This window comes from Natator depressus, chromosome 6 (assembly GCF_965152275.1).
Source record: "Natator depressus isolate rNatDep1 chromosome 6, rNatDep2.hap1, whole genome shotgun sequence".
In the NCBI taxonomy this organism is placed as follows: Eukaryota; Metazoa; Chordata; order Testudines; family Cheloniidae; genus Natator; species Natator depressus.
In genome coordinates, this window is record NC_134239.1 from 26337457 (window position 1) to 26353109 (window position 15653).

At 45.0% G+C, this 15653-nt stretch overlaps 1 protein-coding gene across 1 annotated transcript; it reads right to left on the bottom strand.

Moving 5' to 3' along the window:
* Positions 1 to 1536: 1536 nt before the first annotated feature.
* On the bottom strand, positions 1537 to 3806 carry INS (insulin). The gene is made up of 2 exons (XM_074956911.1): positions 3620 to 3806; positions 1537 to 1713 (listed from the first exon to the last, which is right to left on the bottom strand). The coding sequence occupies exons 1-2, from the start codon at positions 3804 to 3806 to the stop codon at positions 1577 to 1579; spliced, it is 324 nt and encodes a 107-aa protein (XP_074813012.1). The 3' UTR covers positions 1537 to 1576.
* Positions 3807 to 15653: the final 11847 nt, after the last annotated feature.

The following is a 15653-nucleotide window of genomic DNA, read 5'->3' on the forward strand; positions in this document are numbered from 1 at the left end:
TAGTCACGACAAATGGCTTGGGGGAAACTCCTTTCACTGAAATTAGCTTTCTATCAACTATTTGTTAAAGACTTTGAGAAACATATTTTTAATAACCATGACCTATTTGTGGGCAATTCGCCAACAGAAAGAGGGCTGCATTCACTTAATCGGTTGTTCATAATGATTAATTTAACCAGTTATAGTTAAAAGATGACTCCACTCTTTGCTTATATCAGCCTGACCCCTGCTGTCTTCTGCTATCTGAAGGAGTTCCATTTTCCCAGCAATCCTTCTATATTTGGACCACGGACCTACAGAAAGTTGGTCAGTATCAAGTGTTGATGGAGATGGTATGAGAATAAGTTGCTGGCAAGACATGCTTCATCTTAAACCCCCTTTTACCACCCATCATTAAGTCACCAGTGTTAGTTTCTACTACTAACCCTGACGTGCCCAGTTCAGCATTGCATTCTCTGCTTGTAGAGCTTTTTAGATTCCCAAGAAGTCTTCCGAGTTGGGTAAAGGCATTAGTACATGATGGGTGACTCCACTCCTTTCTGATCCCTTTGATACAGGACTATCAGACTGCAAAGGACTTTTCAGACTCTGGATTCCTGAAACAAACGCAGAGTAGGTTCCTGTCATAAATATAAAGGGAAGGGTAATCACCTTTAAAATTCCTCCCGGCCAGAGGACAAATCCTTTCACCTGTAAAGGGTTAAGAAGCTAAAGGTAACCTCGCTGGCATCTGACCAAAATGACCAATGAGGAGACAAGATACTTTCAAAAGCTGGGAGGAGGGAGAAAAACAAAGGGTCTGTGTCTGTCTGTGTGATGCTTTTGCCGGGGACAGAACAGGAATGGAGTCTTAGAACTTAGTAAGTGATCTAGCTAGGTATGTGTTAGATTATGATTTCTTTAAATGGCTGAGAAAATAGCTGTGCTGAATAGAATGAATATTCCTGTCTGTGTGTCTTTTTTGTAACTTAAGGTTTTGCCTAGAGGGATTCTCTATGTTTTGAATCTAATTACCCTGTAGGGTATTTACCATCCTGATTTTACAGAGGTGATTCTTTTTACTGTTTCTTCTATTAAAATGTTTCTTTTCAAGAATGCTTTTTTCATTGTTCTAAGATCCAAGGGTTTGGGTCTGTGGTCACCTGTGCAAATTGGTGAGGATTTTTACCAAACCTTCCCCAGGAAGTGGGGTGCAAGGGTTAGGAGGATTTCTGGGGGGAAAGACGTTTCCAAACAACACTTTCCTAATAAAAATAAATCCAGATAAATGTTTGGTGGTGGCAGTGGAAGTCCAAGAGAAAAGGGTAGAATAGTTTGTACCTTAGAGAAGTTTTAACCTAAGCTGGTAAAAGTAAGCTTAGGAGGTTTTCATGCAGGTCCCCATATCTGTACCCTAGAGTTCAGAGTGGGGAAGGAACCTTGACAGCTCCAGAGGCAAACACATAATGAATTCCACAGCTCCTGGAGTAGATTCACAGCGTTTTTATTCAATTGCTTTAAAGGTGCAATACCAAAAGTGCCTCTCTCTCTCTCTCTCTCACACACACACACACACTCCCCTCCATCTTTGTCTCTTCTAATTGCAGTAGTTTTCCAGCTGGTACAGGGAGCAGGTGCTATGGCAACATTGCTCAACAATTCCCCTCTTCTCTTGCTGGTATTCCTGTTGTTGGAATGGCAGTTCTTCCACCGCATTCTGCAGATGGCCATTCGCTGCCAGGAAAAAGAAGAAAACCTTGTGGAATTATATACAGAATTACCTTTGGCTGTTTTATCTCCGCTGGGGTATCTCTTTATAGTGATCAGTATTTCCTGTATAGAGCTGTTTGGAAAATAGGGGGAAAACTGAATTTATTTTCCCTTTATTAATATTGTAGCATATAGAGGCCCTGTATTTAGGGTGATCAGATGTCCCAATATTATTAGGACTGTCCCGATATTAGGGGCTTTGTCTTATATACGCAACTATACCCTGCTCCCCGGAAAAAAATGAAGTGTCCCCCTTTTTCACACTTGCAATCTGGTCATGCTTCCTGTATTTCATGTTCCAACCAGGTTCTGTAATTCATTAGAGGGGCCACGCTGGATGGGTATTGGTAATACTGAAAGGAAGAGGGTGTAGAATTATTATGGGGGACTTGTAGAGATGGAGAAAGATCTTCTGAGCTAAATGAGGTGTCTGGCTGGTAATAGACTATTGTAAAATGTGCTGCTCTGTTACATGGAGGTGAGTTAGGCTAGAATTGCAAATGTCTCAGGGTCCCCATCTTGTGAGTCTGCACTACCCAAGGGATTGTGGGCAAGCGTTAGTTGTGAGGTTGGATGCGCTGCCTCTTGGATCTTGAATACCCTTTTCCTCTTCAGTGGTTGCATGTAGCCTAAGGATGACTGAAACATGGTACCTGTTTATGTTTGGTGAAAAGTTTGGGGGGGAAATGGAGGACTTTTACAAAAATTTTCAACACATTTTTGATGAACTGAATTTCTCAAACTAAATATTTGGCTATTCAATGAAAAACATGGAAAACTTCAAATGAAATGAATTTTTTTTGCTTGGAAGGGGGAAAAAAAGCAATTGTACAACTACAAAAGTTTAGATGGAAAAATTGTGACAGTTTCCATTATTGCATCACTTTCCCCTGGCTCTTTGTTTGTCTTTGGTTAGAAGTTCTCTGGGGCTCCCTGTTTTATGTTTGAAAAGCTCCTAGCACAAAGGGGCTTCCTGTTTAATTGAAATTTTCCAGCCAGTCCTTTTACTGTCAAACAGAATAGCTTGGAAACAAGCCCATTCACTCTGCACCTCAGTCAAGCAGATGCTACAGTGCCACTGGTGCCCAAGTGAGCTCCTGATTTCAGGACATTTTTACATGGCGAAGCCCCTCTTTCCCTTGGAATGCACCTGAAATCTTGGACTACCATGTAGACAAGCCTTGTCCTTCCTTCAAACGTCCTGTGCTCAGCCAACTGGCTGAGAAGAGCCGTGGTGCCTGTCAATACCACTTCCATGGCAGCCATTTGGCAGCATGAAGTGCTTTGTGAGCCCATCAGGGGCTGGGAACGGCACCGTTCCCAGCCCCTGCTTTCCAAGGGAGGAGGCAAGTGTGAGCCTTCAGTGATTGTTCCTACAGCACGGCAGCATGTTGCTTTACTGCAGGACCATCCAGCCAGCCTTTGTGTTTAAAAAAAGACTTCATTTGAAATATGATTTTTCCAGTGTTTGTACAATGGGGTCCAGGTCCATGACTGGGATTGCTAGGCTCTACCACAGAACAAATTAATAATAGTTAGCATCATTTCTTTGCTTCATACATTGTCTCCCCATTGAAGAGAAGAGGGCTGCTAACATTTCAACAGCTTGTCCTGAAGGACAGATGGCAGAATCAAGACATGCTGTGCCCTAGTTTTCTCCCTGCCAACTCTTGCCATACAGACTTCCCCTTTCCTCACCGGCCACCCTGTGATGGAGAAGCATCTTCTCGCTATGATTCAGCAACAGGCTTCCTACCCATCTATACAGGGCCTGCGAGTTCCTGCGTAAAGAGAAGTGGTTTCCAACAGGGAAGAAGCAGACGTGAGCTGCAGGGAAGGCCAGTGGGATGGCTGGAAAGAGCTGACTTACCTAGGGGCTGCTCGAGGTCCCGTCGGGCTTTGGGAGAGTAGAAGAAGCCCCGTTCTCCGCACACCAGATAGAGGGCCTCCACTAGGTGTGAGCCGCAGAGGTGCTGGTTGGCAGCAGCATGGCTGATCGTGAGGCCGGAAAGAGCAAGGAGGGCCAGGAGAGGCAGTGATTGGATCCAGAGAGCCATGACGAGAGGGGTGAGACCTAGGAAAGCTACAGAGAGGGAGGGAGGTGGAGAACAAGGCAGAGACAGGGAGGGTGGGTAGGAGAGAGTTTAATAGACTTACATCGTCGTGCATCTTAAATCCTTTAATTCCTTTGGCAAGAGAGTCAATGCAAGATGATGGAAGGGCCCCCTCTAACAATCCCACAGAATCATGGGTGAGAGGGTGCTTTATGAATCCCTGTCACAGGGAAACTTTGGTGCCTCCCATGTGATATTACATTAATAATAATAATACTTGTTAAAAAACAGCTTGTAGCCAGTCCATATGGAACCCAGTCAAGTAGAAAATGGCTCATGTCTAACTTATTGCCCCCTGGCCTCTTCCCCCAAAGAACGTGACTGGACCCTAAGTGCCTGAGTATGAAATAACAGAGAACTGCTCTTCACTCCTGCACATCAGCCGCAGCTCGGAGCCTCAGGGGGACGAATGCAAAGGTAGCCTATGATCTCCCCAAATCCTGGGGCAGCAAAGCAGACAGGGCTCAGTGGGACACATGGAAACCCCAGTCATGTTCCCTACACCAGCGCTGGTGGGGAGAGGGGTTGTGCTGTAGGAGCCACAAAAGCATCTCTGCAGCAGCAGAGGACCCTCCTACAGCAGGACGACCCTTCTATGGCCAGTTATGTTAGTCATGTGGTGCTAGTTAGGGGATGGCTACACCACACACCAGGACCTGGGCTATAGTCTTTTGAATGGAATGCTGCAGTCATCTGCCATGTTAATCCCAAGGTGCACACAAAGGGGTGAAACAGACCTGATCAGGCAGCTTCTGCTTGTGCCATAGCAGTGCCAGCTTCCTTACCCATCCTACCAATGCATTTCAGCCATGGCCGGCGTAAGGAGGCAGCCCTCAATGCCCAATTATAAGGAGCTGGGCTTTTTAAATGTTAGCCTGTGGGTTTCTCCCCCTTCTAGCAGGTTGCTCCTGGCCATAAATATTTTGTGGGGAAAACACTCAAGATGAACTTTCACTGTTGAGCCTCAGCCGTCACCTCTTCCTGCTTGCGGTGCCCACCTGTGCTATGAACATCACAAAACCACCATCGCTGCGGGAACTGACTAGCACCCTTGTCTGCTGTCCTAGCAGAGAGAGCACAAAGACTGACTGGCTGTGGATAGGTAACCCATTCATGTCAAGTCCGAAGCTCTTGGGCAGGGCAGTGTGGGAAAGTTTGATTCCCCATGCTGTGCCAAAGCTGCAGATAGCTGACATCATTTGCCAGAGCTGTCAAGCCAGCACCTTTCACTGGCACTACATTCTCCTAAGGAAAGGGATTGAAAAACAAACACAGATAGAGGAAAATGGACTTACCTAACTAGGTGGCAGCAGGAGAAGAAGTGAGGTCTGCTTGGAGGGGCAAGAGTTGCTTTATAGTGACTCCCCCATCCTCCTTTCGCTGTATTTATATCCTTTGATTTGTCCGAACGATACAGGAGTTAATCAGAGCTCCACCTTCTCAGCAAAGCCCTGGCCAAAATTTTTGCAGCCTAGGCACATTCAATCCTCTCTGCACAGTGTCAACAGGTCTTTAAGAGGGTTAAGATAGAAGCAACACTTTGCAGTTTCCATCTCATTTCACCTGTAGCCTGTTTTCACTTGGCAGAAGCTCTGCCTTGAGTTGTGGTGACCCTTTTAGCAGGAGATAATGCTGCCATTAAAGCGCTAATGATTACACTAATGCTGGGCAATAGGCACTGCCGGGATTGAGGAGGCCAAGTGGCTGCCAGTCTCAACAGCTGTTTCTGAAGTGTAAAATTAGAGAAAAGCAAACATGTTAATATGTTAGGTTAATTTCAGCCCACCGAGTAACTGAGGATAGGCCAAGCTGTTGATGAGACTGTGCTATAGCCAGGTGTTAAAGAGGAAAAAAACACTTCATTAGAGGGAAGGATATCTGTATCTCTCACTCACATATATATATATATACTAGAAATTGTATCTTGGACCTGGAACACGTTCCTGATGAAAATTTCCTTGAAACTGACATGTTTCCATGAAACATTTTGGCTTCAATTAAACAGTATTTTCAATGGAGAAAAGATCTGTCAAAAAAATAAAATAACATGCAACAAGCTCTATCCTACAGATGGACAAGGAAGGATGGCTTCACGCTCTCACCTCTAGGTCAGAAGGCTGTGGGTTCTAGAACGGGCCCTAGGCTTGTATGTGACCTTTACAATGCAGGACTACATAGGGGGTACAGCTGAGACTTCTCCTCGTTAGAGCTTCATCTTTAAGTCTAGCTTAACTGTTCCCATTAACTCACTCCCCCATCCAGACACAAACCCCCTCAACTGTGTGTTGCTTGTTACAGTAGTCCAGGCAACTACCATGCTTGGTGGCCTAGAGCGGACTGTTATTTTGCAGTGAGGTCACGTTTTCTCATGCTAGCCCAAAGATCTCAAGATCACTATCTGATTTTTTTTTTCTTTTTTAAATGTAAGACTGAGAGGCAGAATGAAATTCCAAGGCCCTTGGTGGATGGTGAACACGCAGGGCTGTTTAATGAGTCGTGGGGATGGTGGGAATAAACAGAAATGTAAACTGCAGCAGTGTTGAGCAAGGAACTGCCTCTGGCTACAAAAGCATGAGACTAGTCTTAATCTCTCAAATTTTCCTTGCTTATAAGCTCTTTTGTTTGTGAATCAAGGTTGAGCTAAGTTTGTAATGTAGACATATCCTTCAAGGTAATTATCTATGTTGGGCTACTGAAATTCAGGCTCCTGCCATGTGCAGGGGTAGGGGTGGGGTTAAACAGAAAACAGGATATCATTTATTATCCGAGTCCTCACTAATACTGCCCATCCACCTGTCTGAATGAAACAAGTTTTAACCTTCATGGGGTTTGTATACTCCATGGTTCTGCTGCCATGTGATTTTCTGCAGAATTCTACTCCATTGCTGGCAATTTTTGGATGTTTTTCTGAAAGATGCTCTAGGAATTATTTCGGGGAAATTCTATGGCCTGTGTTTACAGGAGGTCAAACCAGATTATCCCAATTGTCTTTTATGGTGTTGGAATCTTTTACAAATTAGGTTCCTTGCCCTCAGGGTTCCAATGGAAAGCTTAAAACTGTGACCCGAATGTAAACTGATGCCCTGATGTCTGCAGACAACCAGAAGGAATAGCTTGGAGAGGTGGGCGCTACCCCCATTTATATTATTAGTGTTAATGCTGGATCCTAATGATAACATTTAGCATATTATAATGTGCGGAGAGAGTAAAATAAATAGAATTAAATATCAGAATGAATAACGGAGGGGCTACTGTACTGACTAAATTATTCATAGTCATAAAACCAAAAAAATTAAATTCACCATAAGATGCCACAGAATTTCTACTGGAATGCTTCAGAATGTAGGGAGCTAACTGCAGAATTCTATCTCTCTCTCTCCTCAGAATACATGGGAGGTTGCTGTCATTCCAGTTTTTTAGGAGTTCATATTGAATGCTGAGTGCATAATGGCTGCTACGTTTGCCTGTCCAGATGCTATGTTACTCTGGAAAGCACTTGTAGCATAAAAAGATGCTATATAAAACTACACACTGCAGACAGGGTGTGGGGGTTTTTTTTATTATTATTATTTTGCACTTCCGTACTGGTATCCAAATGATACAAAATCAATAGGGGAAATAAAACAGGTGGGCATCTCCGCTCCTCTTAAGAGGTTTATTACCTTTGTGTCTCTATTGCACAGCAATAAAGGGAATTATGGAAGATAAAAAACATGAGGAGTAGTTGTTTGGTTTATGGTAGAATGCAGGCTGGGTGAGAATGAGCAAAAGAGAGACTGAAGGAACATCCTAGGGAAATCTATATGATCCCAGAAGGAGTTATAGGTTCAAGTGCAACCAGCTCACACGCAGGACAGCAACCAGACATCACCAGAAACTCCCTATGTATTTCCAAAACCACAACTTGGATCATATCTTACTTTTGTCTTCAGTAGCTTCTTCTTCCTCTGGCCCTCCTGAAACTCATCTGACTCCCCTCCACTTGATACAGACTTATGCTGCTAAAATCACCCTTCTTTCTAACTATCTGATCATAGAATCCTAGAATATCAGGGCTGGAAGAGACCTCAGAAGGTCATCTAGTCCAACCTCCTGCTCAAAGCAGGACCAATCCCCAACTAAATCATCCATGATCATGATCACAACATGCTCCTTGTCACTGACCACTTTATTGATTTGCTCTTGCCCATTGTTTCCCAAAGTGCAGGGTGTGGGTGGAACTCCCTATTGTTCTCCAGTCTCTAGCTGGTATGGCTGAGAAGAAAACCTTCAGAACACGAAGTGAGTGTAACTGCTGTAGAGATGTTTGCACCTGAGTTTGCAGAGAGCCTGAAACAATAGCTCTGAGGTGTGAGATGCTCTGTTCATGTCAATGGGTGCTAGCCAGATGCCAACAATGATACTTTAAATGTCAACACATTTAATTATTTCACTGCTCATCAAAGAGAGAAAAGAAAGCACCATATTACATAGGTCTACACTGCTGTAATCTACCACACCAGGTTGCAGCTTCTTGACTCAGCCTCACAATATGACTCCATCTACTGTACATCTCTGAGCTCATTTCCTCCTGCTCCCCTGCCTGCTGCTGCCAATCCACTTGCGCCACCCTCTTCAAAACACACTTTTTCTGCAAAGACCCACAGCAAAAGAAATGCATTTAAAAATCTGGACTCCTGGGATTGGACCATCTTCTGGTATCCTGTTACACTGTTCACTGGAGTTACAGGCACTCGGCACCTGTGAAATTCAGGACCTTATATCTCTTAACTCTCTTGTCTGTTTAATCTAGAAATTAAGGGCCTGATTGTCCTCTTATACCTGTATAAATCAGAATTCCTTTGAAATGAGTAGAGTCAGACCAATGTAAAAAGTGATGAGAGCTGAATCAGTCTAAATTAATGACCTAAAGCCTTAGGTAAGGGACCATGTCTTCCTCTGCTATCAGTGCTCCCTAAGTAATAACTCCTGTTTGGCATCTTCATGTTTTTAGGGCATATAGTATCATGTGTTTGCTAAATGACTCTGTGAGCAGAAAGTCTTGTGAAAAGTGGCAAACCTCTGATACATGGATGGAGAGGGGATTTATTTACCCACATAGACCTAAGATAAGGTTATCAGTCATGTCCTCTGCTATATATGCTCTCTCTCTCGCTCTCTTTCTCATGCTAATATATCTAAGTCATGACATTCAAACAAGTTAATAGGATCTCTGCACAATATGTAACATTATCCCCACCAACACCCCTCCCCCCCACCCGTTACCCCAAAAAAACCTTTTGATGCACTACTGAGTCTCCTGGCAGCATATTCAGGCATAGGGGCTCGGGTGCCAAGAAGATCTGAGTACAGTGAATTAGATTAATCAGGCCTACTTTCCACTGGGCTATGACAGGGCATTACCTGCTTCCTAGAGTAAGTGCTGCCTAAATCACAAAACTGAGATACAATATTCAGGAGATTTTCAAAGCCGCAAATAGAAACTGGGTGCCTACCACATCTCTGTGTCGTTGGCAATCTTCCCCAATGTACTGATCCAAAGTAATGAATCCCACAGCCTGTTAAGCTTCTGACATTCTGGGTGGCATTGGCAAAAACACATACATGACTTAGGAGCACAAGTCCCGTTACAAGTTACATGTTTTTAGTTCCCCCTCCTGCAATGTGGCTAGGTGTACCCTATCAATATACTGCACATCTTAGGCTCTTGAAGATCAATAGTTTACTAAACTGATTGCTGTAGGATATTATTGAGGCAATGAGTTCCACAGGTTAATGACAAGAGCTGCTAAATAGGAAACACGTTTCTAAAATATCTGTTGCCTTAGTGCTCCCTTTTTCTTGTATGACTGGGAATAGGCGTGTTCAATGAGTCTCTGCTATGCCATTAAATATTTGTTTAGACTTTTGTTTATATCTCCTATTCCTCTTCTCTTTTCCACACCTTAGAACAGTGTGCCTTGAGCAAAGGCACCCTGAAAGGATGTCTGCTCTCAACCCTGCTCTTTGTCAGTTTAATCACGAGTGACAGCTATTAAGCATCAAAAGCATTATGGTAAGAAGGCCGGACCATAAACTCTCTGGGTGCCCGTGACAGATTGCTGCAGAGAAGAGACCCGGATCTCTGTGTTTAAAGCCTCCATCCTCACATCTATCGCAAACTCTGGAGGTTTTAAAATGAGCTTTGATAAGCAGGACCCTTTCAGCATCCTGAAAAGTCTGAATGCAAGCCCTATTACCTAGGAATCAGTATGTCCCAGCAACTATCCTCGCTCCTATTCACTTATACGAAGCAACCTTTGCAGCCACTTGAATCATGCATGTCTGCCTATGCAGGGGGCTGCTGCTGCCTGCTGGCTACGCTTTAGAGCTGGAGGGCAGCAAATTTGCCTAACCTAGCAGGCCAAGTGCTATTGGGGCTGCTTCCAAGAGGAGCCTGCTCTAGATCAAGGGCTTGTGACACTTTGTACATTTTGGGAAGCATCCTCAGCTGTTGTAAACTGACATGGCTCCAGGAAAGTCAATACAGCTCTTCTGATTTACACCAGCCAAGGATGTGGCCCATATGCCATTGATTCACCTGCTACTCCAGCTGTCCTAGTCTTATCCTTTCATTGATGGGCCTTGCTTAGATGTCTGAAGCCCTGCTTCCAATGGCACCCAAAACCAATTTTGTTTTGTGATTAAATGGACTTTGGCCATAGGCCTATTCCTCCATATATAGTTCCCATTAATTCTGGATATCCAAATCCCTTAGGCAGGTTTGACAATCTCATCTGGTTCTGTCGCATGCACGCAGGAGGTCTATTAGGGCGCTGATCTTTTCAGGAAAAAAATAGCAGCTAGCTGTGGAAAAGGAGAACAGCCAAACTGCACCTGTCCAGACAGTAATTCCCGTAGGTTTGCCATAGTTTGAGTGGTTGAGAGCACTTACTAGGACTATTGGAGTGTTACCTTTTGTTCAATTCATCTTCCCTTTCTGCAGACAGCTCAGTTTTTAGAGATGGTGGGAAAATGATTTGGGGAAAAATTCAAAATTTTGAAGTTGTTTCGGGGTTCAAAATAGACCCATTTTCCACTGCTTGTGAAAACTTTCTATGATTTTTTTTAAGGGGGGGGGCAAAAAATCATTATCAATTATATTTAATTTCAAACATGGGCTTTCAGTGAATGAAAAATATCAACAATGATTCTGATATAAACTTCAATAAAATATTGATAAAAACATTCTGGGAAATTTTGTGCAAGGAGGACGGTGTCAATGAAGACAAATTTTTGCAAAGAGTTGAGCTTTTGAAAGAAGGCCACCTTTCAATGAAAAATGTGTGAAAAATCTCAACCAGCTCAGTCAGTTTCATTGTCACCTACCTCTGGATCGTCACTTGATTAGATGGAAACGGGCCAATGTCCTAAACATTTCTTTGATTTTTAGGCCAGATTTGAACAGTGTGTTCAAACCCCTTGCATCGCCCCATCCTCTGGTCATTTGGACAGAAGGACATACTGTGGGGAGTTGAGAAGGGTTGTTGAACTGCTCATGACTTCTGCCCTGTGTGACATAGTTTCAAGTCACGTCCAGAGCTGATATCTTCTAGCAAGACTTGTGCCTCCCCCGACCCTAAGAGCTTATATCAATGGGAACTTGGCTTAGGCAATCCTCAGCGTCGTGTAATCAGGTTTTACAGTCTGTTGCCAGCACAATAAATCCTTTACTACAGTAGTTGTCTAGCATTTTCGAACGCTGTCCTGAAAAATAACAGGACTATTATGGGGGAACTGGTTAACCATTACAAGTTTGTGCAAGTTCTACTGAAACCAAAGGTCAAATTCAGAGGTGAGCAAGTTCTCGGTGAGTAAACCAATTGGTACCACCAGTCACACCCAGAGCTTTAGCTGCCGCACTTGTATTGTGTTCACCGTTCACTGCTAGGGCTGCCCTGTCCTCGTGCCACTGTCAGCTCTCTCACCAGCCTGTTTAACTATGTCCAGCTGTTACCCATCTGCTCTCAGTTTGGATTTAAGTGCTTGTGAAAGGATATGGATCAGCAGTAAAAACTGAAGCCCTTTCTCCATCAAACAGGTACAGAAGTTCAGTCCTTGGCAGGCTGATTAGTCAGTTGCTCTGTCAGCTGTGATTATGGTTTTTGTTATATGGACACCTTTCTTATTGGAAATGGGGCAGAGACCATGGACTCATTCCCTCTATGGATCACCTGTTGTTGTCGTCATCTTCTTTCTTTCAACTGTGGGCGAATTCATTGCATATTAAACCAATAGTAGCTGAGCTAGGCATAATGCATGTGAGCACTCTTTGAACTTTCCCCATACCTTTCTGCCAATGCATCATCATCCTGATCCAGCAGCCACGGGGCCTCTCAAAATGTTTATAAAGATCTGAAGTGTTGTGTAGCGGCTTTTATGCTCTCCACTTAGCAAAGGACATAACAAGGCAACTCATAACGGAGATCTAATCATGATCTGAAGCCAGGGGTCTGTTTCTCTAGCTACAGTATGCAAGTAAATCCTCTTGCTGTCAGTGGCAGCTGCTTTGTATCTGTGGTGGGAAAACAGAGCTTCCGGGAGCCCAACAGTAAAAAGCCAGTCCATCAATTCACAATGCCACCCAGCACCCATATTCTGTGTCATTCTGCATGTGCTGTTCCCTCGTACTAAATCCTTGTGCTCAGCATAATCAAAAGAGGAGATGAGGATGTAATGTAGTCGAGAGGGTAGGGCACTGGACTAGGAGTCAGGAGACATGGGGTCTGTTCCCAAGGTCACACAACAGAGAGGGGAAGTTGTTTCACCTCTCCCCTCCAATCCTGTGTTCCATTAGACTGGACGCTCCTGGGCTGTTTCTCACTATGCGTTTGATTAACTCCCTATTGCTCATATTAAATCCTCAGCACATTGTACAATGGAGCCGCAGTGTGCTACTGCATTACACACAATAACAAAGTGATCAAGGACATGCGGGATCTGCGGTGGAAATGCTGGGTGAGTTGGCAGTGAGAAGGGGATTTAAATCCAGGAATTAAAAACCCATGGTATCAGACGAGGGATGTAGCTTCAACCTGCAGGTGTGGCAGGGAATCTCAGCCTGTGTAGGAGAGATGGAGGTCCAGAGCTGGAGAGCAGTGGTGGTGAGCAATAAAGGCTTATCTGGAGCCGTACAATGAGAGATATCATTGCATCCAAAGGGACATTGTGCAAGCTAACAAGGACTTCACTCCACTCTTCTCTGGGATAAAAGAAATCTAGCTGGTTTCTAGAAACTAATCCAGGCTGTCAGCTGGGCACACCTCTTATGGGCTGACCTGATCTTCCCTCCAGCTATAAGGCCAAAGGAGCAATGTTGCTACCAGACTGGATTTCACAACTTTCCAAGCTCCTCTGGGAAGGGAACTTTGTCTTGTTCTTTGTTCGTAGGGTGCCATCCACAGGAATGGTGTAATAGTATAAAATGGAGTGCCTGATTCAAAACCCAGAACAGTGAACTAGACTTTTCCCCTGGGTTTTGTATAAGACTCTACCATCAGATCTGATCTGTTACAAGATTGCTAGCGAAAGGAGATATATCTGTATATATGGATCGGTAGCTAATGAATATAAGGAATACCATATACTGGTACCTAAGAATACATAGCATTGTTCATAAGGCAGAAGGCTTAATAAAGTTGTTGCTATACACAACACTTGGCTTCTTGACTCCAGCTCTTACTACAATTCCTTCATCCAGCGGTGACATTGTAGCAGGGAGGAAACAGTTGGCCCAATTCCTTCATCCCTTTTCACATCCCTGGGTGCTCCGATGATTCTGCTTTCTATCCACACTTCCCTCTTTGGTTAAGCTTCTCCACATATGCTTCTTTCTAAGGGTATGTCTACACTACGGAATAAGGTCGAATTTATAGAAGTCGGTTTTTTAGAAATCGGTTTTATATATTCGAGTGTGTGTGTCCCCACAGAAGTGCATTAAGTGCATTAACTCGGCGGAGTGCTTCCACAGTACCGAGGCTAGAGTCGACTTCTGGAGCGTTGCACTGTGGGTAGCTATCCCACAGTTCCCGCAGTCTCCGCTGCCCATTGGAATTCTGGGTTGAGATCCCAATGCCTGATGGGGCTGAAACATTGTCACGGGTGGTTCTGGGTACATATCGTCAGTCCCCCCCTTCCCTCCCTCCCTCCGTGAAAGCAAGGGCAGACAATTGTTTCGCGCCTTTTTTCCTGAGTTACCTGTGCGGACGCCATACCACCGCAAGCATGGAGCCCGCTCAGGTAACCGTCACCGTATGTCTCCTGGGTGCTGGCAGACGCAGCACGGCATTGCTACACAGTAACAGCAACCCATTGCCTTCTGGCAGCAGACGGTACAATACGACTGGTAGCCGTCCTCGTCATGTCCGAGGTACTCCTGGTCGCCTGTGTGAGGTCGATCAGGAGCGCCTGGGCAGACATGGGCGCAGGGACTAAATTTTTAGTGACTTGACCAGGTCATTTTTTTTAGTCCGGCAGTCAGTCCTATTGAACCGTCTTATGGTGAGCAGGCAGGCAATATGTCCTTCTGCACCGTCTGCTGCCAGCCAAAGATGTAAAAGATAGATGGAGTGGATCAAAACAAGAAATAGACCAGATTTGTTTGTACTCATTTGCCTCCTCCCCTGTCTAGGGGAATCATTCCTCTAGGTCACACTGCAGTCACGCACAGAGAAGGTGCAGCGAGGTAGATCTAGCCATGTATCAATCAGAGGCCAGGCTAACCTCCTTGTTCCAATAAGAACAATAACTTAGGTGCACCATTTCTTATTGGAACCCTCCGTGAAGTCAACCCTGTAAGCCGTGTCCTCAGTCGCCCCTCCCTGCGTCAGAGCAACGGCAAACAATCGTGCATCTGAGTTGAGAGTGCTGTCCAGAGCAGTCACAATGGAGCACTCTGATTGGGCTAAAACATTGTCGCGGGTGGTTCTGGGTACATATTGTCCGGCCCCCGTTCCCTCCCTCCCTCCGCGAAGGCAAGGGCAGACAATTGTTTCGCACCTTTTTTCCTGAGTTACCTGTGCGGACGCCATACCACCGCAAGCATGGAGCCCGCTCAGGTAACCGTCACCGTATGTCTCCTGGGTGCTGGCAGACGCGGTACGGCATTGCTACACAGTAGCAGCAACCCATTGCCTTCTGGCAGCAGACGGTACAGTACGACTGGTAGCCGTCCTCGTCATGTCCGAGGTGTTCCTGGTCGCCTGTGTGAGGTCGATCAGGAGCGCCTGGGCAGACATGGGCTCAGGGACTAAATTTTTAGTGACTTGACCAGGTCATTTTTTTTAGTCCGGCAGTCAGTCCTATTGAACCGTCTTATGGTGAGCAGGCAGGCAATATGTCCTTCTGCACCGTCTGCTGCCAGCCAAAGATGTAAAAGATAGATGGAGTGGATCAAAACAAGAAATAGACCAGATTTGTTTGTACTCATTTGCCTCCTCCCCTGTCTAGGGGAATCATTCCTCTAGGTCACACTGCAGTCACTCACAGAGAAGGTGCAGCGAGGTAGATCTAGCCATGTATCAATCAGAGGCCAGGCTAACCTCCTTGTTCCAATAAGAACAATAACTTAGGTGCACCATTTCTTATTGGAACCCTCCGTGAAGTCCTGCCTGAACTACTCCTTGATGTAAAGCCATCCCCTTTGTGGATTTTAGCCTCCTGAAGCCAACCCTGTAAGCCGTGTCGTCAGTCGCCCCTCCCTCCGTCAGAGCAACGGCAGACAATCATTCCGCGCCTTTTTTCTGTGCGGAC